Source organism: Perissodus microlepis, chromosome 7, assembly GCF_051167445.1.
Source record: "Perissodus microlepis isolate ML-2025 ecotype Zambia chromosome 7, ASM5116744v1, whole genome shotgun sequence".
NCBI classification, from domain to species: domain Eukaryota; kingdom Metazoa; phylum Chordata; class Actinopteri; order Cichliformes; family Cichlidae; genus Perissodus; species Perissodus microlepis.
This window is the reverse complement of record NC_140467.1, coordinates 35746910-35769324: the sequence shown is the minus strand read 5'-3', so window position 1 is coordinate 35769324 and position 22415 is coordinate 35746910. Positions and strand designations below refer to the sequence as shown.

At 39.1% G+C, this 22415-nt stretch overlaps 1 protein-coding gene across 2 annotated transcripts in view; it reads left to right on the top strand.

Annotated features, from left to right (window-relative positions):
• The first annotated feature begins 341 nt into the window (after positions 1 to 341).
• The window catches only part of phf24 (PHD finger protein 24), a 29171-nt gene continuing 7097 nt past the window's right edge, over positions 342 to 22415 (top strand). Inside the window, exons 1-6 of one of the 2 annotated variants that reach the window (XM_084934811.1) lie at positions 342 to 921; positions 9644 to 10065; positions 12896 to 13081; positions 18151 to 18229; positions 18794 to 18996; positions 19891 to 20057. In XM_084934811.1, the coding sequence (XP_084790937.1) occupies positions 9646 to 10065; positions 12896 to 13081; positions 18151 to 18229; positions 18794 to 18996; positions 19891 to 20057 (1055 nt within the window). In that variant the 5' untranslated portion in view covers positions 342 to 921; positions 9644 to 9645. The remainder of the gene's footprint in view (positions 922 to 9643; positions 10066 to 12895; positions 13082 to 18150; positions 18230 to 18793; positions 18997 to 19890; positions 20058 to 22415) is intronic. The other variant, XM_084934812.1, reaches the window with a different exon arrangement.

Sequence of the window (22415 nt, the reverse complement as noted above, 5' to 3'; positions counted from 1 at the left end):
AGCTCTGTTGCCATTTCCAAATCAAAGAATGGCGAGGAAAACATAAAAACAAAAACATTTCCTGGACATGATCATTATAACAGTGAGGATTGCTAACCAGATTTTTAAAAAAGTGGTAAAATCTCACAGTCTGTGGTTTTAATCTACATTATGCATTTTACAAACCTGCTTGCATCAGCTGTCTTCATGTCACGCATCATGCTAAATGTGTCTCAGATGGGATTGACACCTCCAAGCTGCACTCTGATTCTTAAAATAAGCATCCATTACGTTTTAAATTTCTGTTGGAAATAATTGGCTGCTGAGGAAGCCTCTTTCCCAACGTCATTTTTTGGAGGGGGGAACTGCAGTGGCCTGACGGTTCTGGCCAATCAACACTATCCAGGTTCAAGACTGGGTAGCCTACAAGTTATTAACCTGAATGATCAGGACTAAGTCGTCGGGGCACCCGGGAAGGGGAGGGGGGCTTCGAGACGGTCATAAATTTCTGATTTAACTCCACTGGCCGTCTGTGAGTCTGCACCGACGTCTCATCCTGCCTAAACTGAACTGCCAGCAGGCTGTGTGTCTCCTCAGATGCCGAGGGAGTAGCTCAGGAAGGAGGGTGGGTGAAAAAAAGAAAAGACAAAAAAAAAAAAAAAGGAAACAAGATTTCAGCACCGGAGCTGTCCGCGGCTGTCTTGGGGAAGACTCTATTCCTGCTAAAAGGGGGAAGAAGCTGTAAATTTTCTCTGTGTGACTGTGAGGGCAAGGGATAATAAACTGCTGTGCCATTCGTCTCCCTGCGGGGGTACCGACGAACGAGTAAAGGCTCACATACTTCATTCGGGCCAAGTCTTGCCATGCTGGACGGCCACGCTTGAGTCAGGAAGGATAAAGTCGCCAGAAAGTCGCGGTGAACAACAGCCTTTACCCTTTACGGTGAGTCAACGTATATAAGAGCCGTTGCTTTTCTGTACCACTTTGTAAAATGTTGCATGGGGAAAAAATGCCAGTCTTGATTCAGATTTAGCCGTGACTGAACTCGCTTAAGGTGGATTTGCGGGGAACCCTGAACACAGATGCGTGCATGGGAAGCATATTTAGGTCAGCATTCATATGGGTGTGGATGCGCGCCGCGGTTGGCATCAAACTAGAGAGTTCTCATTGCAAAGCCTGGTAGCTCCGTCTGCTCATTTCATAACAGTGCACCAAAATCAGCAGGAAACAAGGGTGAAAGCAGGGAAGTTCTTGGACTACAGCTGGTGCACGTAAAATATGTTTTTTTTTTTATGATGGGAGATCTGCAACTAATGGCACAATTAAGTCATCTGGAATTCATGCCCCTCTCTGTAGCAGACACTCTTTAACTGTAGTTTGCCGTCTTCAATTGTTTTTCCCAGCACTGCCCCACTCAGGGGAGCATTGCTGTCTATTAAGTTCTCCATCAGTCTTTGTTTACAACCCATACGTCCGAAAACAAACAAGCCAGTTTCGGTGTTAACCCAGGAGGCAGTGCTGTACCTCGTCCTGTGGCAGATCTCTGCAGCCTGACCTGCTTCACTGCCGCCTGTTCTGTGCTTATTGTCAGAGCCTTTGAGAGCATCGCTGGCTCAGGCTCTCTGGCTGGCAGAGCCTGAATGCCAACATGATGTCTCCCGTGTAAGGATGTATTGAGATTTAAATTCCACCTCCATTCAGACACCTCTCTGTTTCCTTTTTTTTTTTTTTTTGGCTGTTCACAAACTGAATTTCAAACCCCTATATGCATTTGCAGAGCCATAAGCTTGAGAATGTTTTAGATGGAAGAGAGAACAGACAATGAAAAGCCAGAGGGAGAACTGTTTTTGTGTGTGTGTGTGTGTGTGTGTGTGGGGGGGGGGGGGGGGGTGGGGGGTGGGGGGTATTTAAACACAGAGGGGCAGATTTCTGAATGAAGAACTGGATCAGGATAGGCCAAGAAAAAGCAACAAAAACAAGTTTAAGCTCTTTGACTTGATTTAGGTTCCTTTCTATGTCCTGGTGCACGTACATCTGCGTATTTTAGATGAGTGTTAATGATTTCACTCACTAGCTCTTACAGGGATCTGGGTGAACTCGTTAGTGTAATTAGTTCCAGATCTTTGCTTCCCTGGTCTGTGGGTGAGGTCTTCAGATAAAAGCGGATTCATTCCCACGAAAAGGCATGCTTTGTGGTGCCTCCATTGAAAAACTCTAAGCCCCCCCTCAACTGAAACAAGGAATGAAAAGGAGGGCTGGTTGGGATTCTAATCAGCACATACCAGTGACATCCAACAGCTTTGGGAAGGGAATCCTAGCACAAGAGAAATGGCACATACAGTGTAGCATCCTTGTAATGCTTTTATGATGGAGAATGCACACACACGTAATAAGGAGACATACAAATGTGGCTTGAAATTGTGTCTATTTGTATGATTTTGAGCTTTTAGAAGATGGTTAAATGCATAATGGAGAAAGAACATCAACATTTTTCTTTCTCTTCAGTTTTGCTATTTTCTTTACAAGAACTGGATACACTAAATGTTCTAAGTTTGCACCATGCCTCAAATGAAACAGTCAAGAAAAAAACAACAACTCTTTGGTTGCTCACAAGCTAACAAGATATGTTCACATTGGCGCCGTAATCTCTCTCTGCTTCCAAAGGATCCATCCAAAACAGCTGAAAGCTTTGATATAAATTATCGGATGTGATATTGTCTTAAAAAATGCTTTTATATATTAAACTGGGCAAATATAATTTGGTGAGTGCACCCATTATTATGAGTGGATTATATCCTAGCAAGTACCGCCCACCCCCCATCTATAAAAATCATCCTATATTTGTAGCCTTCTTAAGCGATTAGATGTCCTGCCAATGCGAATCAGTGCCCGTAAAAGATTACTCTTTAAAGATGAACTTGCTTCAACTAAATTGCTGAACATCCCATACTGCCACATAGTACACTGACCTAACCTGAGCTTTCAGCATCTTCTTGGGATTCTTAGACAATAAAATTAATCAAACCTCCTTGGAAGATATGAATATAACGGTCCAACTTACTTCACCAGTATTAACTTAATGAATAATGAATAAAAAAAAGACCAGTTGTGCTTTATCACAACTATTTTTCATCTTTATCTGTAGATTATTTTTCCTCAGTCTAATAAATGGCTGCTCAGTGAGCTCAATAACCTACACATGGTGTCACTAGTATAGCAGAAGACTTAATTCCATTGCAGACTTTAATGTTGGCCTGTGCCCACAAGAGAAAATTGATTTTGCTTTAAATAAACATTTCACAAATTCTATAAACACAGTACCATCACGGGTAAATGGTGTGGTGTTACTGCTGTCAGTGGATACTCTAGAAGAAGTTAGGATGTTTTGCCTGACGTGGCGTGGGAGTGTTAAATAAATCAATAAAGTGTGGACACTTACAAAAAAAAAAAAAAACACTCAGAGGAGTAGAATAAAATCACAAGGATTTCAAGAGCACTTTGGCGCCACCTCCCTCTGAAATTATCAATTTTTAATTAAATCAAGATGCTCCTGAGAGAATCATCATTTCAGGACTAGTCATAGTCATTTGCCAACATGAATCGGGAGCGGAAATGCACAGTTGATTTTTCTCAAATATACATAAAATAAACAAAACAGGGAAATAAAATTAACAGTTTTGTAAACTCCCCTAAACCTGGCTTTTGTATGGACAAAGGCAGGATATATCACATAAGACCTAAAAAAGACCAAACTGCTGATGTACTTCACTATCTTCAGAATATTCTCACACAGTACAAGATTTCCTCAGACATATATGTCAAGTTCTGCTCTAAGGAATGGCCCTGTTTTACGTCCCTTTGGTCCAGATCTTTTTTTATCCAGGGGCATTTAAATCATTCAGAAAGGTCCAGGAAGGAGAGCAGAGCAGCCGAGGCAGTGGCTCCTGCAGGAGTCTAGTGATCGTCAAGCCTGAGGGAGTTTTATCCTGCTCGCTTCTGCTTGTATTGGCCATCAGATGTAATATAGAGGGTGAATGTGGGTGACCGCTGAGCCTTAGTGGAATCACTTTTTAATACAGTTGGCACCTGAAGGGGGGTTAAAAAAAGTCAATAGGTAAAGTAATATAAGCAGTTGAGTGAGTAAAAAGGTTGTAAACAAGTTGGTGGAGCTCATCAACATTTTCTAAGCAGTTTTCTGTTGTCGGCTAACGACAAATGACAGCAAAGCAAATGTGTGGTCAAGTCAATTTGTGGTTCATTTTGTCTATTTTCAGCAGTGTCACTACAAAATTATAACTTTCCTTGTAGCCTGAAAAAAAACCCAGTATGACTCGCATGGATCCTTTCAAAGATGATTTGATGTAGATATTTATAGGCAAGGTGTCAAAAATGAAAACCAACCAACCCCCCCCCCACACACACACACACACACACACACACACCAAAAAAAGAGATCATCTCTCTCGTGAGTATGACGCAGATGCAGGTGTTGAGCTTCACAAATGTAACCGACAGCCGGGCAGGAAGAGGGCTGATCGGTTTGACAGGCTTGTGGTCCAACGCTTTGGTTTTTTTTTAGACTTGCAAGGTGAGCGAGTGACAGGTTAGTCAGCTCTATCTAATGCACTATGGTATCAAAGCCAAGCGCTGACCCATTTCTGTCAGAATCAACTTGCACATGGAGAAAAAAAAAGTATTTTTAAAATTCATAAGCTAACCTGAAAATGACAAGGTCTTCTGTCTGCACATGCATTTGCTCATCAGGAGTGGCGTCAGCTCCAGCATTGTTTGGAGAATACAAATGCTGAAAACAAAGAACCTGACCTCTTCTTTCCTTCGGCAATATATAATTTGCATACAAGTGTAGAAAGCTATCATTACTTTCCTAAACCCTGGACTGGGTTGTGGAGTTTATTGATGAAGCTGGTAATGTTGTGATCCCTGTGTTTCTTTCTCTTTTGTTTCAAAGTACAGGTAGACCTTCACTTTGGCCGTTGTAGCATATTGAAATTATGCACGCTTTTTATAGATGGCATTGATTCGATAGAGTGCACAAAAACCTTGGGTCTCATATAAGCATTTAGCTTATTGTTATTATTACATCCCGCCCCCCGCCACTTCTGTTTATGAAGCTTATTCACTTTGCTGGCCATTACACAACATTTTGTTTTCTGTTGATTATGCCATTAAAAGTGGCATGGCCTGTTATCTGCACTGCACAGTAGTTGAGGATCCAGCTGAGGATCCAGCTGTGCTAGCAGCATTTAACCAATGTATCAGTCATGGTATGGTTATTTTAAGCCTTGTCCTCAAGCATGCAAAAGCTATTAAACTTTTTTTTTTCTCCAGCAGCGTAAGCATGGTCTTTGCAGGCATCTCTAGCATCTAAAAGCTGTCACTGCCTTATGCTGATGCCAGAACCGCTCTGAGCCTGAGTGGAAAGGTCACTTCAGTGGATAATTAAGTCCTCATAATAGTCACGGTACCTTCCTCTGTTATGATCACCACTTCTCCCCTAATTATATGTGTTCTTTATGAGCAAGTGTCTTCTTCAAAAGACTTTGATGCAGTCAGGCTGTTCAAAACATATCTAAGCTATTGTATTATAGCGTTCTTGTTTGAATATTTCTCTGATATTTCTTTTTTCAATTTTGAGGTAAACTGTAACAATTTAAGGACTGTGAGGGTTAGGGTTAACAAAAAACAAACAAAAAAACAAAAAAACCCACAACTATGATAGAAATATTAAAAGGGTTTTCTAAGGTGGAAAAGTAGGTGTATTCAAAAAAAGCAAAACTGAAACAGACATAATGAATAAATCATGACATGCATTATAAATCAAACAGGGCATATTTTCTTCCCACTATCTTAATTATTTTCTGACTTTTGAAGTTTGACTGATACTGCACTGTTCAAGTGCATCATGCTGTTGTATCCTCTCAGTCATGCCAAATGGAGAATGAATATTCAACATCTGCACAGTGCTAGCACACGGACTAAATATAACGGACTAATATATGCTCATATGTATTTTGTTCAAATAACAGATATAAATGTAAGATCGAACTGGTGTTTGATGTGATTGTTAAAATAGTAAGTTTTAAATCCTTTACCACACCCAGCATACATCCTGTACCAATCAATCAGTTGGACACACCCAGGAGTCTATATAACTCCACCCTTTGGGCCTGCTAGGCCTTTTACTGCATGTCTACCAGGACCTCGTAAGTTAAGTAGACTCTGCTTAAACCTTTAATTACCTGATTGCCATGCAATGTAAATGGATAGTTCATCAATTGAATGTTTATTTATTATATTATACTAAGTCCTTGTATTGTTGCCTTCCATAATGGAAAGACAAACTCCAAAATGGTGGATGCATTAGTCATGTGGTATTGTAATTTGATTTGATCTTTATTTGTAATTGTCATTATTTTTATGTATAGAAAAAAAACTCCAAATCATCCATCCATCCACCTAATCATCCCTTCATTGAGTCTTCCAATTCATCATCAATTGTTTAAATGTGCCACCACATCAGATGTTCTGTCAGCAACAACCACCACCTTTATTCTTGTTTCTTCAGTGATATTTTTCAGTATGTTGACAACTGTATTTATTATAAGTTATTTCACTTCGATGTAATTGTTTCCCTAATCCTTGACAGCAAGGATGGAGTCTAGCACAAGTGCCATATTGGAGAGATAAGCAGTTAAGAAAAATGTCAACTACAACCATTTAAAAAAGAAACTGAATGCAGAACCTTTTTAGTCTAACCCCATCTGTAGTGAAAAGACAGCCCACTGAGCTTATTGTTATCCCTGCAGTTATGGTGCTGGCTATTCAGTATTCTGTATGCCAGCAGAGTATTTTAATGATTGTGTATTCTCAGCATGCTTCGGTCATTTATTGGGCTTGAGGAGGGCACTGTACCTAGAAAGACGGCTCTTCTAAATGAAGTGCTTGTCCTTGAGGAAGACAATGTGTCCCAAAGTCTCCCACTGAACTTGGGAGTCAGTAGACATAAAACTCACATGTCTAATAAAATGAGGTTTTCCAAGCAGCAGAGAACAGTTTCCTGATTGCCTGCAATTTTTTTTTACTTTTAGTACTCCTGAGCACCAACTCCATTTATTTTAGATTTTCATAAGCATGCTGAGATTCAAAATTATACATGATTTTTGGCATTTTCCCAGTAAGCTTATATAGTATATGCTAAATAAACACTATTGTTCTGATGGGCCGCAGTTAATTAATCTCTGCAGGGATGCTATGCCTCAGATGAATTGACCTTTCACCACTATTTAGTGTATGCCATCCAAAACAAAGTGGTGTGCTTCTGTTTTTGTTTTTTTGTACATTTGAAAACTTGATTTAAATGTATTCAAAATTGGTTTTCTATTTTGCTAAATGCATGGAACCATAAAGAGTGAAGCTATGCTGAAATGGGCACAAGCAAAATGAGTGTAGTTTCTGGAGTCTATGAAGCATGGGTCCCATAGCAGTCTGACGACATAAGGCCTGACAGGCTATTAGTTGTAACCTAGGAAGGGAGAGAGGGGAATGACTCCTATTTCACTTTCGATAAATGTGATTAAATTTCACACAAGCACTTAGTGTATGTGGAGCATGGTTGGATGGGATTGTATTTCAGAGCAAAAAACACATGTCCCAGAAGTACCTTGTAATCAACTTGAATCCACAATGCCCCCCCCCCGCCCCAAAATAATGCAATTCAAGGTTGCTTCTCTTAAGTGTAAATGAGATCTCGGTCTGATTTTGCTGAACACTCTACCACATCTTACGGTTCATGATTTCACTAAATGTGTTTAGGGATTGAAATTATTCAGTATTAAGTTTCCTGGAAATGGTGGAGTTGTAACTTGGTTCAGACTTGATCAAACTTCAGGATGTTGAGGTCAGTTCGAATGGAAATTGAGCTTTGAAGCCTTATTGCTACTACTGAAAAAGCTGAGAACAAAATCTACTGCAGAGAACTAGAAGGGATGCTCACTTAAAAATGCAACAAAAAAGAAAGTAAAACTGGGGAAGAAATGACAAAGTCTGAAGACAGGCTGAAGAACAGGTTGGTAACCGGTGGTGGATTAACCAAGATTGTGGGAGAGGCACCAAAGCAAGGGCAAAGACAAAGAAAAATCAACAGACTCCAAATTAATGAACACGAATAACAGAACAGACAAAAACAAACTATACATGGGCAAAGACAGAAATGCAAACCCTCACAAACACGAGTCAAGTGAAGTCTTTTAAAAAAAAAAAAGCTATCTTTCTCATTCTACTGCAGGAAAAAAAACACTGCTCTCTTCCAGTTTTCAGAAAAGTCATAGCTGTTGCACTTTATTTAGGGTTGATCATAGCCTCTGTGTCATGAACTGGGAGACCTTTTTTGTATATTGGGTTTCAGGGAAAAAAACTATAGTCTGAATGGGCAAAATCTCATTTAAAACCTGCCAAAGGGGTGAAGTAATTTTTTTTTTTCCCGCTTTAGGAGCAATAAAGTTGATCTTATCTTATTTTGAGTAATTTTATTTGGCGAAGAGGAGTGCTGTGCGATATCTACAGCTGGCTGAAGGCAGCAGGTTTTGGTTATTTCCTTATATATAAGAAAATTACAAATGAGTGAAGCAATTTATTGATTTATGTGCAAACATACATGGAAATGAAGTATATGAGGTAAAATTATATGCAATTCTAATAAGCTTGAAAGTCAAAATATGGTTGGAGCAGCTTTAGTCTTCAACACAGCCTGAACTCGCTTAGGCAACCTTAATGTTCAGGAATAGTTTTTCAAGCTTCTTAAAAGGCATTCAAAGCGTTGAATGTTGGTTGGCCCAACATGTTTACAGATGCTTGTAGATATGTTTTTTTTTTTTTTTTTTTCTTTCGACCTCTTCTGTACATGTTGATGATGATTTGAACTGACAAACTTTTAGATTCCTCAATCCATAATGCCCATTACCACTGATTATCCACTTCTTGTGTAATTCGGCATACCTCTGCCTTTTGACAGCCACCTTTCCTATGATACCAACCTGCCTGTGCCCAAATGATGCTCTGTTTTGTCTCCACTCGTCTAATTTTCTCAAATTTAGGATCAATGCCATATCATGCTGAAGTGCCAAGTTTTTAGCTAATAGCTCTCAGAATTTACCTTTTAGCAAAAACATTATTTTTTATATCTGTACATTACAGTTCCTTAATATCAAAGATATGTTCATTTTTATTTTCCAGTGAATTGTGGGATCTGCTTTCTTCAGCTTTCTATTTATCTGAATCATGCAAATAACACTGCACAAGGACTGAACTTTTTCTTACCGAATGATATAGAAATGTGGGAGCTGGAGCAGATGGTCAGGGTTTATTAGTAATAAGGAGAGGTGTTCAGGGAAATTGCTGCTGATTGAATTAGATTTGGAGCTAACAGGAAAAACTAAAGGCATTCAGTAACGGCAAGATCTGATGTGCAGAGAGCGAATATTTCCATGGGTTGATTTTTAACAAAATATGAAGTGAAATTTGGTGCCATCTGTGGGCTTGTAGCTGGTGCTATCAATCACTTATCACTTACAAGTCAGTTTTGGGGAAAAAAAAAAAAAAATTTGTAACAGTTCCTCATTTTATTCCTTCTTTCATCTTTCTACAGCAATGGGAGTGCTCATGTCAAAGAAGCAGCAGGTGGAGAAGGTGCAGAAATGCACTGCTGTCGTCTCTGCCTTCCAGGCGGGCCTTAAAGATCGTGCTGTCACAGTGAAACAGGCAGAAGGGCAAGTGGAGGAAGGTGAAGGGCATGCCAAGACCAATCCTGATGAGAAAAATACAGAGGACGCAGTGCAAGAGGAGAATGACAATAGCGCAAGTCCATCAACTTCCCAGCAGGCCTCAGCGCCAACGAGAGACGAGTGTAACGTCAACCAGGAGGCTTGGTCGAGGTTACGGGATGGGAAGGGAGTAGAGCCGGAAGATCTTGACAAGACTCATCAGCTCACACCGCCTGCTTTTGTGCGACCCAAAAGGGAACCTGATGATGACCAGCCTATAGAAGTGGACCTGTATAAGAAAGAGGAGGTATTAAATAACAAAAGTCAGTATAGTAGTAGTAGCAGCAGCTAGTCTTTGTCATATATTAAAAAGTAAATAAATAAATGCATAAAAAATCAAATAAGATGGTTCACAGTTGTGGGATTAAATGGATGACTAAAAGATGTTAAATAATCTCTATGGCAACAGCAGGTTATTATATCTGGTGACCTGTTTTCTTCCCTCACATTAGGCATCATGATTGAACAGCACAGGCAATGCGTAAAGAGATTCCTTAGCTTTATCTAAACATCCTTGTTGAAGGTGAGAAAGTATGAGTTTGAAGTTGTTTGCTGTTGTGCCTTTAATAGCTACACAGGCTGTGATGTATTGTTGTGTGTGAGGGCTCTTCACAGTGAGCATCCTGTAGGCGGGCTGCTTTGGCTGGCTCTGAGAGGTGGCCATATTCGGGATGACGCTGACTAACAGAGCATGTAGTTCACAAGAGCAATGATCCCATCAGGTTTTCTATTTAGAATAAATAAACATGGCTTCAACTTACTGTACTTACAATCCCGCACTAAACATTTATCTTGCAATGGTAATAGATGTGTCTATTGGAATGTTAGAAGACTGATACATGAGGGTCATAAATACTCGGACACTGACTCATTATGTAACGCTCTTTTTAACTTTATTTTAAGAGTAGAACATCTATTTAGTAAGGAAAACTTTGCATATACATATACTGAAATCTAAAGGGACAATTCAGTGTCAAGCAGCCACATGGCCAGGTGAGGCCAGTTCTTGTTGTTCCATGGAAAATTAAGCAGATGAAAATTTAGGAATTTATTCCAAGTGTTGAACTTGCATTTGGTTTTTATTTTTTTTCAGTATACCAGTGAAAATAAAAACTTTACCTAATTCAGCTGGCACGCTCTTAAATAGGAGTGCACTGACAAGCTCTGCAATATCAAAAGGCTTAGAGAACCATAGATGTTGACTCAAGTGGGAAAATCTCCAATTCTTTCTCAGGTTAAGAGAGACTTCACAACATTTAGCAGTCTCAAGCACTTAGTCAGTCTACTCTTTCATGAGTGTAGGTACAGGGCTTACAAGATTAGACAAATAAAACGAAGGTTAATTTGTACAAGAATGATGGGAAGAGAAGCATGGAAAAGAAAAGGAAAAGCTCCAAACATGGCTTAGGCAAAGCCATGGCATAGAGCAGGGGTGCCCAACTCCAGGCCTCAAGGGTCTGTGTCCTACAGGTTTTAGATGTGTCCTTGATCCAACACAGCTGATTTAAGTTTTTAAGGTCTTTTTAGGTCTATAAATACTTGAAGAATTACATTTTGTAATATTGCCATTTTATACTACTACAGTGGATTTTAAAATCAGACAATCAAATTTTTATGGTGGCCCTGAGAGGCCAAATGGACTGCAAATTAAGAAAACACCAGCAATAAGAAAAATGCTGCAAAAGCACACAAAACACAACGAAAGTAGGAAAAACGACAATGGAAAAAGGAAAACAGAAAAAGGAAAAAACAAATTTCCAAAAGCACAAGGAAAGTGTTTCTGGGGAGACAATAACCCGACGGACCAGTTGCAGGAACCCAAAACATGGTAGGTGTGCTTTATCATGATTCATATAATACTGATGACGGATTTTAGGCTAATAGTTAGGCTAACACACTTCTCATATTTCCTCACAAAACCGATAGATCCTCCACTTCTTTTAAGTGTCTCCCAGCGCAATTCTTAGTATATTTTGGTTCCTGCAACTGGTCCGTCGGGTTATTGTCTCCCCAGAAACACTTTCCTTGTGCTTTTGGAAATCAGTTTTTTTTTTTGTTGTTTTTTTTTCCCCCCCCCCTATTTCTGTTGTCGTTTTTCCTATTTCTGTTGTTTTGTGTGCTTTTGCAGTGTTTTTCTTATTGCTGGTGTTTTCTTACGTTGCAGTCCGTTTGGCCTCTCAGGGCCACCATAAAAATTTGATTGTCTGATTTTAAAATCCACTGTAGTAATATAAAATGGCAACATTACAAAATGTAATTCTTCAAGTATTTATAGACCTAAAAAGACCTTAAAAACTCATGTTAGACAAAGTCAGTTGTGTGCCAAATTTTGCCAGGCTACTGCTTCTACTAGATGAGGGTCTTTTTAATGGTGGCCAACTGCAAATGTGTTTATCTCCCAGACAAGTGGTATGTTTTCTTTTTGGTTGAAGTACCATATTGAGCATGTTTGCAGTGTTACTTCATTCTTAGAAGTTATTATTTTATAGAGAGGCTTGCTGAACAGTCATCGGGTCAGATAAGGTTCACCATATATGAGAGAAACTCTCACTGAGGAATATGACAAGAGGGATTTGTCTATTGCCCTGGCAGCATTTTTATAGATGTGTAAAAGTACCAAGAAAACTTGCAATGTCTTTGTGTTTAAAGCAGCCAAGCATTCAGCAGTCATTTTCCCTGGCTTGACAGCAGAGTGCAACCTGGCTGACTTTACAGGGAGGTTGGATAAAAACCGACACTGAACACATTAGACGGTGTCATAGGTAGTGGTGTCCTTATTTGAGCCTGAGATGGACAGTTAAGTGCTGTACGTGACACAAACTACATTATATAATACCACTTCCACCACACTCCTACCACTGATGGACTGATGCTTAATTTCTTCTCGGTAACCTGTTAAATAGAGATTTGGTTGATGGGAGATGAAGCAAGGAAGTCAGGAAGTTTAGAAACTACATGTTAACACAATTGCAGTGATCATTTTTTTTTTCTAAATGGGGGGGACACACTACATTTCTGTGAAGCATGCAGAACTTAAAAAAAAGCTCTGTGTCACTGATGCAATCTTTCTCCTGCAGCCACGAAGCGATGAGATGTGTGACGTGTGCGAGGTGTGGACTGCTGACGACCTGTACCCTTGCAGGATCTGCACTCGGGTATTTCACGATGGCTGCCTGAGAGAGCTGGGCTACCTGCGTGCTGAAGCTTTGCAGGAGATGAGAGATACAGCCCACACGGTTACTGGCTGGAGCTGCTACTATTGTGTAAGTCGGGGCTCGTTGCTAAAAACATTCAGTGCTTACAAATGCAGCTATTTTTGTCATGTTTGCAACATAATCACAAATTTAACTAGTTTAGTATAATGTGTGTGTGTGTGTGTGTGTGTGTGTGTGTGTGTACGTATACATGTGTGTGTATATATGTGTATATGTAATAAACACTAAAGGCCAACCACAGTTCTTATTTGCCAGTCATTCAGAAAAATCTGAACTGCTATCCATTCATCTACTTAGCTGCTTGTCTAGTTTGGGATTGAGGAGGACCTGAAGCCTATCGCAGTTGTCATGGGGTGAGAAGGTAGAGCCTGGACAAGCTGCCTATTGGAGAGTCATTCATGCTCACATTCACACTTGCAACCAATTTAGAATCACCAAGTAACCCAACATCTCTGATGCCCTCGCACAGTCCAAGCTCCAAAAAGGAGATTGGACATATATTGGTAAAGTGGAACATTAATTTGTTAAATTTGATAATGGCATAATTTAGTAACATAATGAGCAAGTTATAGAAATATTTGCAAACTGCTTAATCACTCAATCATTGAAATGTCACACTACTGGTGTGAGAACACATCGACTGGTTTTCACTGTAGCTGCTTGAGGTATCATTCTGACAGCAAATATGACTTGTCACGTCTGGAAAAGCTCAGGTGGAACTAATACAGTTAATGATGCCTCTGTTTCCTTTAAGTGTCACAGACTATGACTTAGTGGAATTAAGTACAGCTGAGTAAATTTGCCAGTTGTCATTAAAGCTGTTGACAACAACTGTTGCTGCCTTCAGCTTTCAATTCCTGCTTGTTAATTCATGTCAGATATACAAGTTATGGTTGAAATGGTGGCTTTTGCCATGTTAAAATCAGTCTTGTGGTAGGTTGTGGTTTTCTACATGCGGTTAGATTGCATATGGAATAGTCCACAATATGCCTTTTGTGTAAAGGCGTGTGGAGAGCATAGGCTAAAATCGTCAATATCATTTAGATCATTACACAGAAGATGATGGAGATGGATTTGGTCCCACTTTGTGGCGGGCAATAGTTAGAAGCACTTATCATATTCACAAATTGCAAGTCTCCATAATTTTATGTCTAGATTATTACAGCTAGATTTCATATAAACTGAGGCAAAGTTTTGGCAGAGTTTTCTGTAATTCAAACAATAAAACAAACTGCAGTTTCTCATCAGAAATTCAGTGCCAGTGCCGAAACCCACGACTCCCCGATGACCCCGTGAGAGGCATAATGCAATCTGTTTTAATTCAAGCGTAAGCAACTAAAGAGCGCTTTTGCCAGGGGACCCTTCATAGCAGAGTAAGGGCGCCATAGCCCCGAGAAGCAAAATCACTTGCCAAAGTTGTGCAAGAGGGATGTTTTCACACAATCTGCGAGAGGACGCTGAAAGGTTCGTTCTTTGGCTAGCTTCTTCAGTGTGTGAGGAATGAGGGTGGAAGGAGACAATTCAGTGAGGGGGCGGGAGCAATCTTTTATTTAAATTGTAAATTCTAGTCCTCCTAGCCAAAGAAACCAGTTATTTTGTTAGTGTATCAGTCAGATGTTTCAAACCCCCCTCCCCACACACACCCTTCTATCATATCTGACATTTAATTTCACACAGGCACTACAGGCTGCTGCTGGCAGATGGACTGAGTTCCCTTGAAAGTGGATTTACAGTCTTCAAAGTAGGCGATTGCAATAATGGCTTAGTTTCAGTCGCTCAGAAGGATTGGTCGGTGGATACAACTGACCCGTCTTTATAGCACTTTGATGCTTGCAACTAGGCCTGTATGGTCCATAACTTCCACATGGGGTCACCTACAGGAGTTGCGTTCATTTATGCATGTGGAACAAAAGCAGTAACTTTATTCATTATTCATAAATTGATTATTCATAATTTATTATGAATTCACCCTTTTGCAAGTTACATGTAATAGGGAAAGGCTCTATAGAGCAATTCTGATTCTAGAGCAATGTTTTTTGACTCCTGTTCTTGATGAGATGCCAGTATAAGTGATCATTTATCCAAGACATGGCAAACTGCAGTTTATTGTATTTGCCGTATTGTATTTTCCCACCTCTTCTCTCCTGGCACCTCTTGATTTCTTCAAGTAGCTAGGTATGTGGTAATGATTCTCGTACTCTTACTACCTCATAAAGTGACTGCATTACAAGTAAACCTTTCAGATCACACGGTGATTAGAGTCATTAGTAACAGAAATACTGTTTATGAACAGTATTCCTGTTCATATTTATAACTTCTTGGGTAAAGGGCTTGCTGATTATTTAAAGTTGTCTGCAATAACACATCACCAGCGCTATCATTGTATTTTTTGAACAGGACAGTCTCAGATAGCTATTTATGCAATCTGCCAGCATAAGATTAGAAAGTGTTATTTTTATACCTTGTTCCCTGGAGGCCTTTTGTCTCCTAGAGAGCTTTTTTTTTTTCTCAGATGCTGCCAGTAGATGTTGCATAAACCCTTAAATCTATTTTAAATTTCCTCTGCACATTATATTGGATGACAAATAAAAGACATCTGTAGCTGATGGGCAGTTTTATTGCTCAGCAGACAGCTGGTGTTACTAAAGGTAATGCTTGATGCACATAATGGCTTACAGATGCACAAAAATGTCTTGAAGACAAAGGACACAGTTTTAATGATTAAAGCACAATTTGTTTTGCCTCCCACATTGATTTTTAATTGACTCCTTGAATGACAGACACATGCAAATAAATAGATATGAACATGTATGAAGTCTTGTAGGGAAGTGTTTAATTGCAAGCTTATTAAGGTGCAGCAACCCCAGAGTACATATATCGATAAGCTATATCAATACAATAAGTGAAGCATCTCTTTGGCTTTTTCTTATATGCAGAAGTTGGTGAATGAAATTAAATTTGGAGAAACTGACACCACCCTCAAAATTATGATTGTTTCTGATACCTAACATCAGGCAAAATCTTACAGCAGGAGCTTGCCTAGAGCAGTACACACGTTAATATCTTCCTTTTCCCCACAAAGTTTAATAAAATTTGGATTAGCAGTTTTTGCTAAACTCCAAAAACAAACATGGCATTTAACTTCACACACAGTCTTTGTGCTGGATTGAAGTGGAGGCATTTGGTGGAGACGATTTGCACAGAGTGCAATTTGCATTTCAGACCCAATATCTGATTTTCTGTGCTTTAGAGGAGACAGATGACTAATGAAACTGATTTTTATACAATATTGATTCAGAATTGGCTGTCATTTTTGAAATATATCTGCACAGACAACTGAATAGCGCATACAATAGGACACAAATCCACACTGGAAGAAAAGTACAAAACATTGTGAAGGAACACAAAGGTTTTTTTACAATGTGACACCAGCGGAGCACTGTCTGCACTGTCTGGCCGTAGCTCTCAGTCAGGTTAGACACTTTGTAGTAATAAGCCTGTTAAAATTGTATAGCCAGTGTCACAAGTTTAAGCAGGACGGAGTGTCCCAGACTGGAATGACCAACAAGACCAGATGTGCATAGTTTGAATGAATCGGTCCAATGAATGGAGGATCTTTTTTAAATTAGTGACTAATTTTGTCAGTGGGATTAACTGTTTAAGTGGAACCGCCCACTTTCAGCTCTTAGATATTTATAGAGCCACAATTTCTATAGTAAATATGAAATTACATTTATTACAGTCCATACTTCCCTTGCTTAACTGCTTATCCATTTCAAGCTCATGAGGGTGTTTGAGCCTGCTCAAGCACCCCAGTGAGTGGAAAGTATGATACATACATTTGATCTTGAAATACAGACAGTAAGGTGGTAAGATGATAGTTACTTTGATCTTGATTATAAATTGAAAAGGAAGAGAAAAATTAAGATGTTGTGCCCATGTTGACCAACCACCAGTGTCCTTTGTGGCAGGGATGTCACTGTCAGCAGGTGGGATGGGGAGGCTAGGGGTTTTTTTTTTTTTTTTTTGTTTTGTTTTTTACAGCGCAATTCACTCACATTATTTTTATATTAGAATACATTGTTCTTACACTAACCATCCCATCTGTTTATATTTGGGGAAATGCAGATACTGGCAGGAGTGTTAGTCAGACTGATACTGACACTGAAACACTCAACACACTTGCTATACACTAACTCATACTTTAATCACACTTGGCTGACATATGTGCTTTATTCATTTGGCCTTAGTACATATACCATTTGCTTCAATTTGCCAAGCTTAAGGGTATTTTTTTCATCTGTTTTTCTAAGTGTGGGCGGTTGTGAATTTCATTTGGATTTCATAATGTGCCTTTTATGAAGCCCTGACAGATTGTAAGGGTGATTAAGGACCATGTAAACAAACTAGAATTGGCTTATGTCAATAATCCCAAGGAGACTAAAGTTTGATCACATCACTTATGTGATAAATAATGTAGAAATTTAGATAGCAGCATCTTTTTTGCTGATATTCGAACAAGTTGGGGAATAAAATAACTATCTCACATCTTTGGTTACATTTGTCTTTCCAGCTCTGGTTTTCTCTGGCTTGTGTGTATCTGGAAATCTGTTAATTTAAACAAAAAGTGCATAACTGTCTTTTCTCCTATTAAAGCCAAATTGCTTTTTGTTGACACATGGATTTAAGTGCTAACATCGTTATATGTAAATTTATGAAATAAGTCATTGTGAACCTAATATCTGGAAAACATCCTTTTATTTCTTTTAATTATGATGCCGTTATGGAGAGTGACATAAAAGGCACATTACATGAATTACCCAGGAAACACTGAAATGGGTTCATTAGTCAAAGCTACATGCATGTAGCTAATTGCAAGGACTAGTTTAAGCATACTATGTTCATCCATCAAGTAATGTGCCACTTGCGATAAAAGAAATGGTCTGAGCGTCATGTTACAAAGCGTAATACTCTGGCCTCATCTCACCTCCTGTAAAGACTTTCCCAGGACCAGTTTAAGTATATTCTCTTATCAAGAGTGCCAGCATGCCAATTGACTGTAAAAGAGACTGCATTAAGAGTAATACTCTGCTCTTCCCACACATCTCTTCCTGCAGGACAATCTCAATCTACTTCTAACAGAAGAAGAGATGTACAGCCTCATGGAGACCTTCAAGCAATGCAAGATCATCCCTGGTGAGCTACTGAATACAGGTTAAAGATATTTGGTTTTGGTAGATGGTAGTAACGCTGGCCATGCAAGAACTTTAATACTTAACCTTTTATTGATATACTGTACGGGACAGCACTGTTGGTTGGTGCAAAGTTTGCAGATCTGATTATCTAAAAAAATTAACATCCTCAACGAAAACCTATTATATTCTCAAGATGATATGACACAAATCACCATAGGACCCAAATTGGTACTGCCATTGCAGTATTGCTTTGCCACTGGTTGTACATGTCCGGAATGCTTGGTGATTAAAAGCAGAGAGATCCGAGATGAAATCTTGAGCACCTGTCTGGTCTGTGGTCACCTCAGACGTTTACTGCCCACAACATTGTTTCCTTGAGAAAGTGCATTTGCCCTCCACCCAGTCTACTTTGAAATGTATAGTAGGCTGTGACTTTGCTGGACGGCAGTCAGTGGGAGGATGCTTTTCATTTTGTTGAAAATCACTCACCATAACATGATGTATCTTGAAGACTGCCAGGTGACTAATTAGGACCTGTGTGATGAATTGTTCCCTGCTGCTATAGAGTCGTGCCTGGTGTCAGACGAGCTGCTTCAGTACCGCCACTTTGTATCCAAGCAGCAGTTTGAAAAGGACCTGACTGATGAACAGGAAGAGGAAGTCTTGGCCCAGTTTGCTGCGCTGGATCCTGAGAAGAAGGGACACATCGAGTGGTCGGACTTTCTCTATTTTGAGTCTCTGGCAGTGTTAAGGAAGTTTCGCACAGAGGTATAGTTGTGGATTAAGGAAACAAGATAATTGGGATAAATCAGCACCGCATTTTTAAACTCGACCTGAACTGTCTTCTTCCACTACCATGACTCTTGTTTGGGTTTACACTCAGCCATGGCCTACATAGCCCTGATGAGTTTTGTTGTAGAACACTTTAATTATACCTCCAAAAACCTTCAAAATACACTATTCCTTGTGATATAGAAAAAATGCATATATAAATTTAATTAAATTTTACAGACTAAGGGAGTGTTTAAGCAATAATCGTTGTAGCTGTTGATGAAATGATCTCATTTTTCAGTCTGAATCTAAAAACTAACTGAAAGGCAAAAAATGCCCAAAAATCTGGCTTGTATCCAACAGCTGAACTATTCATTTTGTCCCTTGACAATAAGTTTTCTTTTTGTTTGTTTTTGGCCTGACTAATTTCTATAAACAGGTATTTGCACGTGATACTATGTATAATACTGTGTGGAAAGTGAGTATTTTTCCTAAATGCAATCCTGAAGCTAACATTTATTGTAACTATTTTTTAGCTTTTTGTTTTAATTTATTTTTCATGCATAAACAATGTCTGAGGATGGAGCCATGCATGATGAATAGAAATCTATTATCCCATCTGGATATCCCCCCCCAGAGGCTAAGGCTGCAGACTAGCTGATGGTTCCCAGATTGTGGTTTGAGAGGTTAAATTTGAAGTTTGTCTGAGACTTTGGGGTAGTACGGGATGAAGCAATGTTGGCAGAATATGTCAGACAGTCAAAGTGTCATAGGAAATGACCAAGAATGTCTAAGATCAGCCCTAAAGTGTAAATTTTACTGAATTATAGCTGTTTAAATCACTAAAAGGTAAATGCTATTCTTACACTTCTTGGATTTTATTTTTTATAGAACTCATTGGTGCGTCTGTTAACTGCCAAGGAGAGAGACACTGCAAGGTCAGTGTTTCAGGGTCTGGATCTGGATAAAGATGGTGTAATCACACGAGCTGAATGCCGCCAAGCTCAGCAGTCTTGGTTCGACAAGCTCAAGAAAGACTCGCAGTCCTGCAATGTGAGGTGAGTAGACCACATGCCACTTACAGGGATAATTGGAAGGAGTTTAGGGAGTCATTTGTATGCAAACTGCAGATGGCATAAAAGGTCTGGGCACTTAGGGAATAGAAACACGATAACATGAATGTGACACCCACCTCTAGTAATGCCATAAAGTCAGTCTTAAGAAAAAAAAAGTCTGTCTTAAGAATGCTGCTGCAATAATCTTTTATCCAAACACACAATATGACAGCATTTTGAATTAAACTACACCCACTGATTAGTTCTCTTTAAATGCCATACTCTTTCCCATCTTATAATATATTTCATTATTTATGTTAATGCATGAGATTAACCTTGAGATGTCTAGCTTCAATTTAAATTGTCCTAATTAGTTTTATGATGTAGAATTTTAAATGCAAAGATCAATCTTACAAAATGGCTTTGAAAAATAATTGAATTATGGATATTTAGTTAAAGCAATGTGCTGGGAGAAGAGCACAATGCTGGCGCTATGCCTTGGATCATGTGAAAATGCAGGGTTAATGGTGGGAGGTTTTAATCAAGCAGCAAGTGAAAGCTTAAGTTATAAAAAGAGCTTGAAATAAAACTAGCCCACAACTGAATACAAAGTCGGTACAATGAAGTATGGAATACAAAGGACTTGCACAGGACACAAGCTTCCCAGCCTGTGACTTATACCACTGTCATTGCCACCCTTCCTACCTCTTCATGTAGACTGTTAGGTCTTGGCATACTGTATTGCCACAGCTGATCCACCAAGGCACAGATGCCAAAGCACAGCTTGTGCGTATCTCTGTGATCCCAGTTACGTCAGACGGAATGGCAATATTTGACACCCTGGGATGAAAACGTGTTGGTGTAAGGAGTACCTTGTGACGTTGGGCTCACAAAGACTTTAGCTGTCAGCCAACTTAATTTTCTTTTTCCTCACTCTGACAGAACTGTTATAGCCAATAGCATTAAATGCTGTACCTCAATATAAATGGTTATGTCATGGTTACAACTTTGAATAAATCATCAATATAATATAATCAGGAGCTTCGGAGAAAACTGATAAATCTTTGGGATGCCGAAATTAATATTGGATACCATTGATTATTAAGCCTCAGATGGCACTACATTAATAAACAGCCTTGATTCTGTCATGGAAATCACTGGATCACTGGGCTCAGGAATGATGTGATTGATTCAGTGTGCCACAAATGCAGGTTAAAGCTCTGTGATGCAAAGACACAACATTTAAACATGATCCAGAGCGGTCGCATCTTCTCTGGGATAAAACTCATTTAAAGTTAAAAAGTGTTTATTGGTTAGGTGAATTGAAATATGAAATTATTTTTGGAAAACATGGACGCCACGTCCTCTCAACTAGAGATAAGGGACCATCTGGCTTGCTGTCAGCACTCAGTTCAAAAGCCAGTTCAAAATCCAAAAGTTTCTCAGTTTAAACATTGTAATCTGTTTTTCTATTTTACAGAACATTCCAACATTTTGGAACTGGGGTTGTATTTACCTGACTGGATATTTATTCATTTATAAAATTTTTTTTTTAAATACAAAACTCTGAAGGAGCTAATCCAAACTGCCAAGACATCTACACTATAGGAAAGCTTTTCTCGTTACACAGTAGTGTTCATCGTGTGCATTTGCATAAAGATAATTAGTTATAACAATGGAACTTCTCCATAATTGACTTGCTGTCAATATTTTTTTATTATATGCAAATCAGCAAAGATTATGATAACATCTGAAATGAAGGAGAAATGTCAGTTAATGCAGACATCCATTCTTTGTTTCCAAGATAATGAGGAGAATATTGATTATCAAATAAGTCACCAAAATGTACAAATATTATTCTTACAGTAAAAACTGACTCGGGTTTGAACAACTATCCCCGTTAAGTGTTTGGGTTAAGATGAGCACTTCTTTGGCCACTGTAGAAAATCTGCATGGAGTGAAACCCCCAGATTTGTGCAGGGTCAAAATATCCACTGTGGTTTCTTCTGATAACCATTTCCACAATGAGTTAAGCAACAAACTAAATGTCATTGTTGCCACTGACAATGCATGACAGCAGGTGTGGACTGTAACAGGACTGGGGTGTAATATTTCTTTGTCCTGGTGCAGAGAAGCTCTTCAGTTCAATTTCCCTTTAGCTCAGTGAAGACATAACAGAGGACTTCAAAGAAATTATTTTGGCTCAGTGACCAATGCAATAGCTGCTTGCACCACTGCAACACTGAAAAAATGGCAAGAGTCCTTAGAATTAAAATATTTTTCTAGATCTTTTCTTTTTTTATTAAACATAGCACATTTCAATAATATCAAAAAAATATTTAAACTGAAAAATAACCCCAT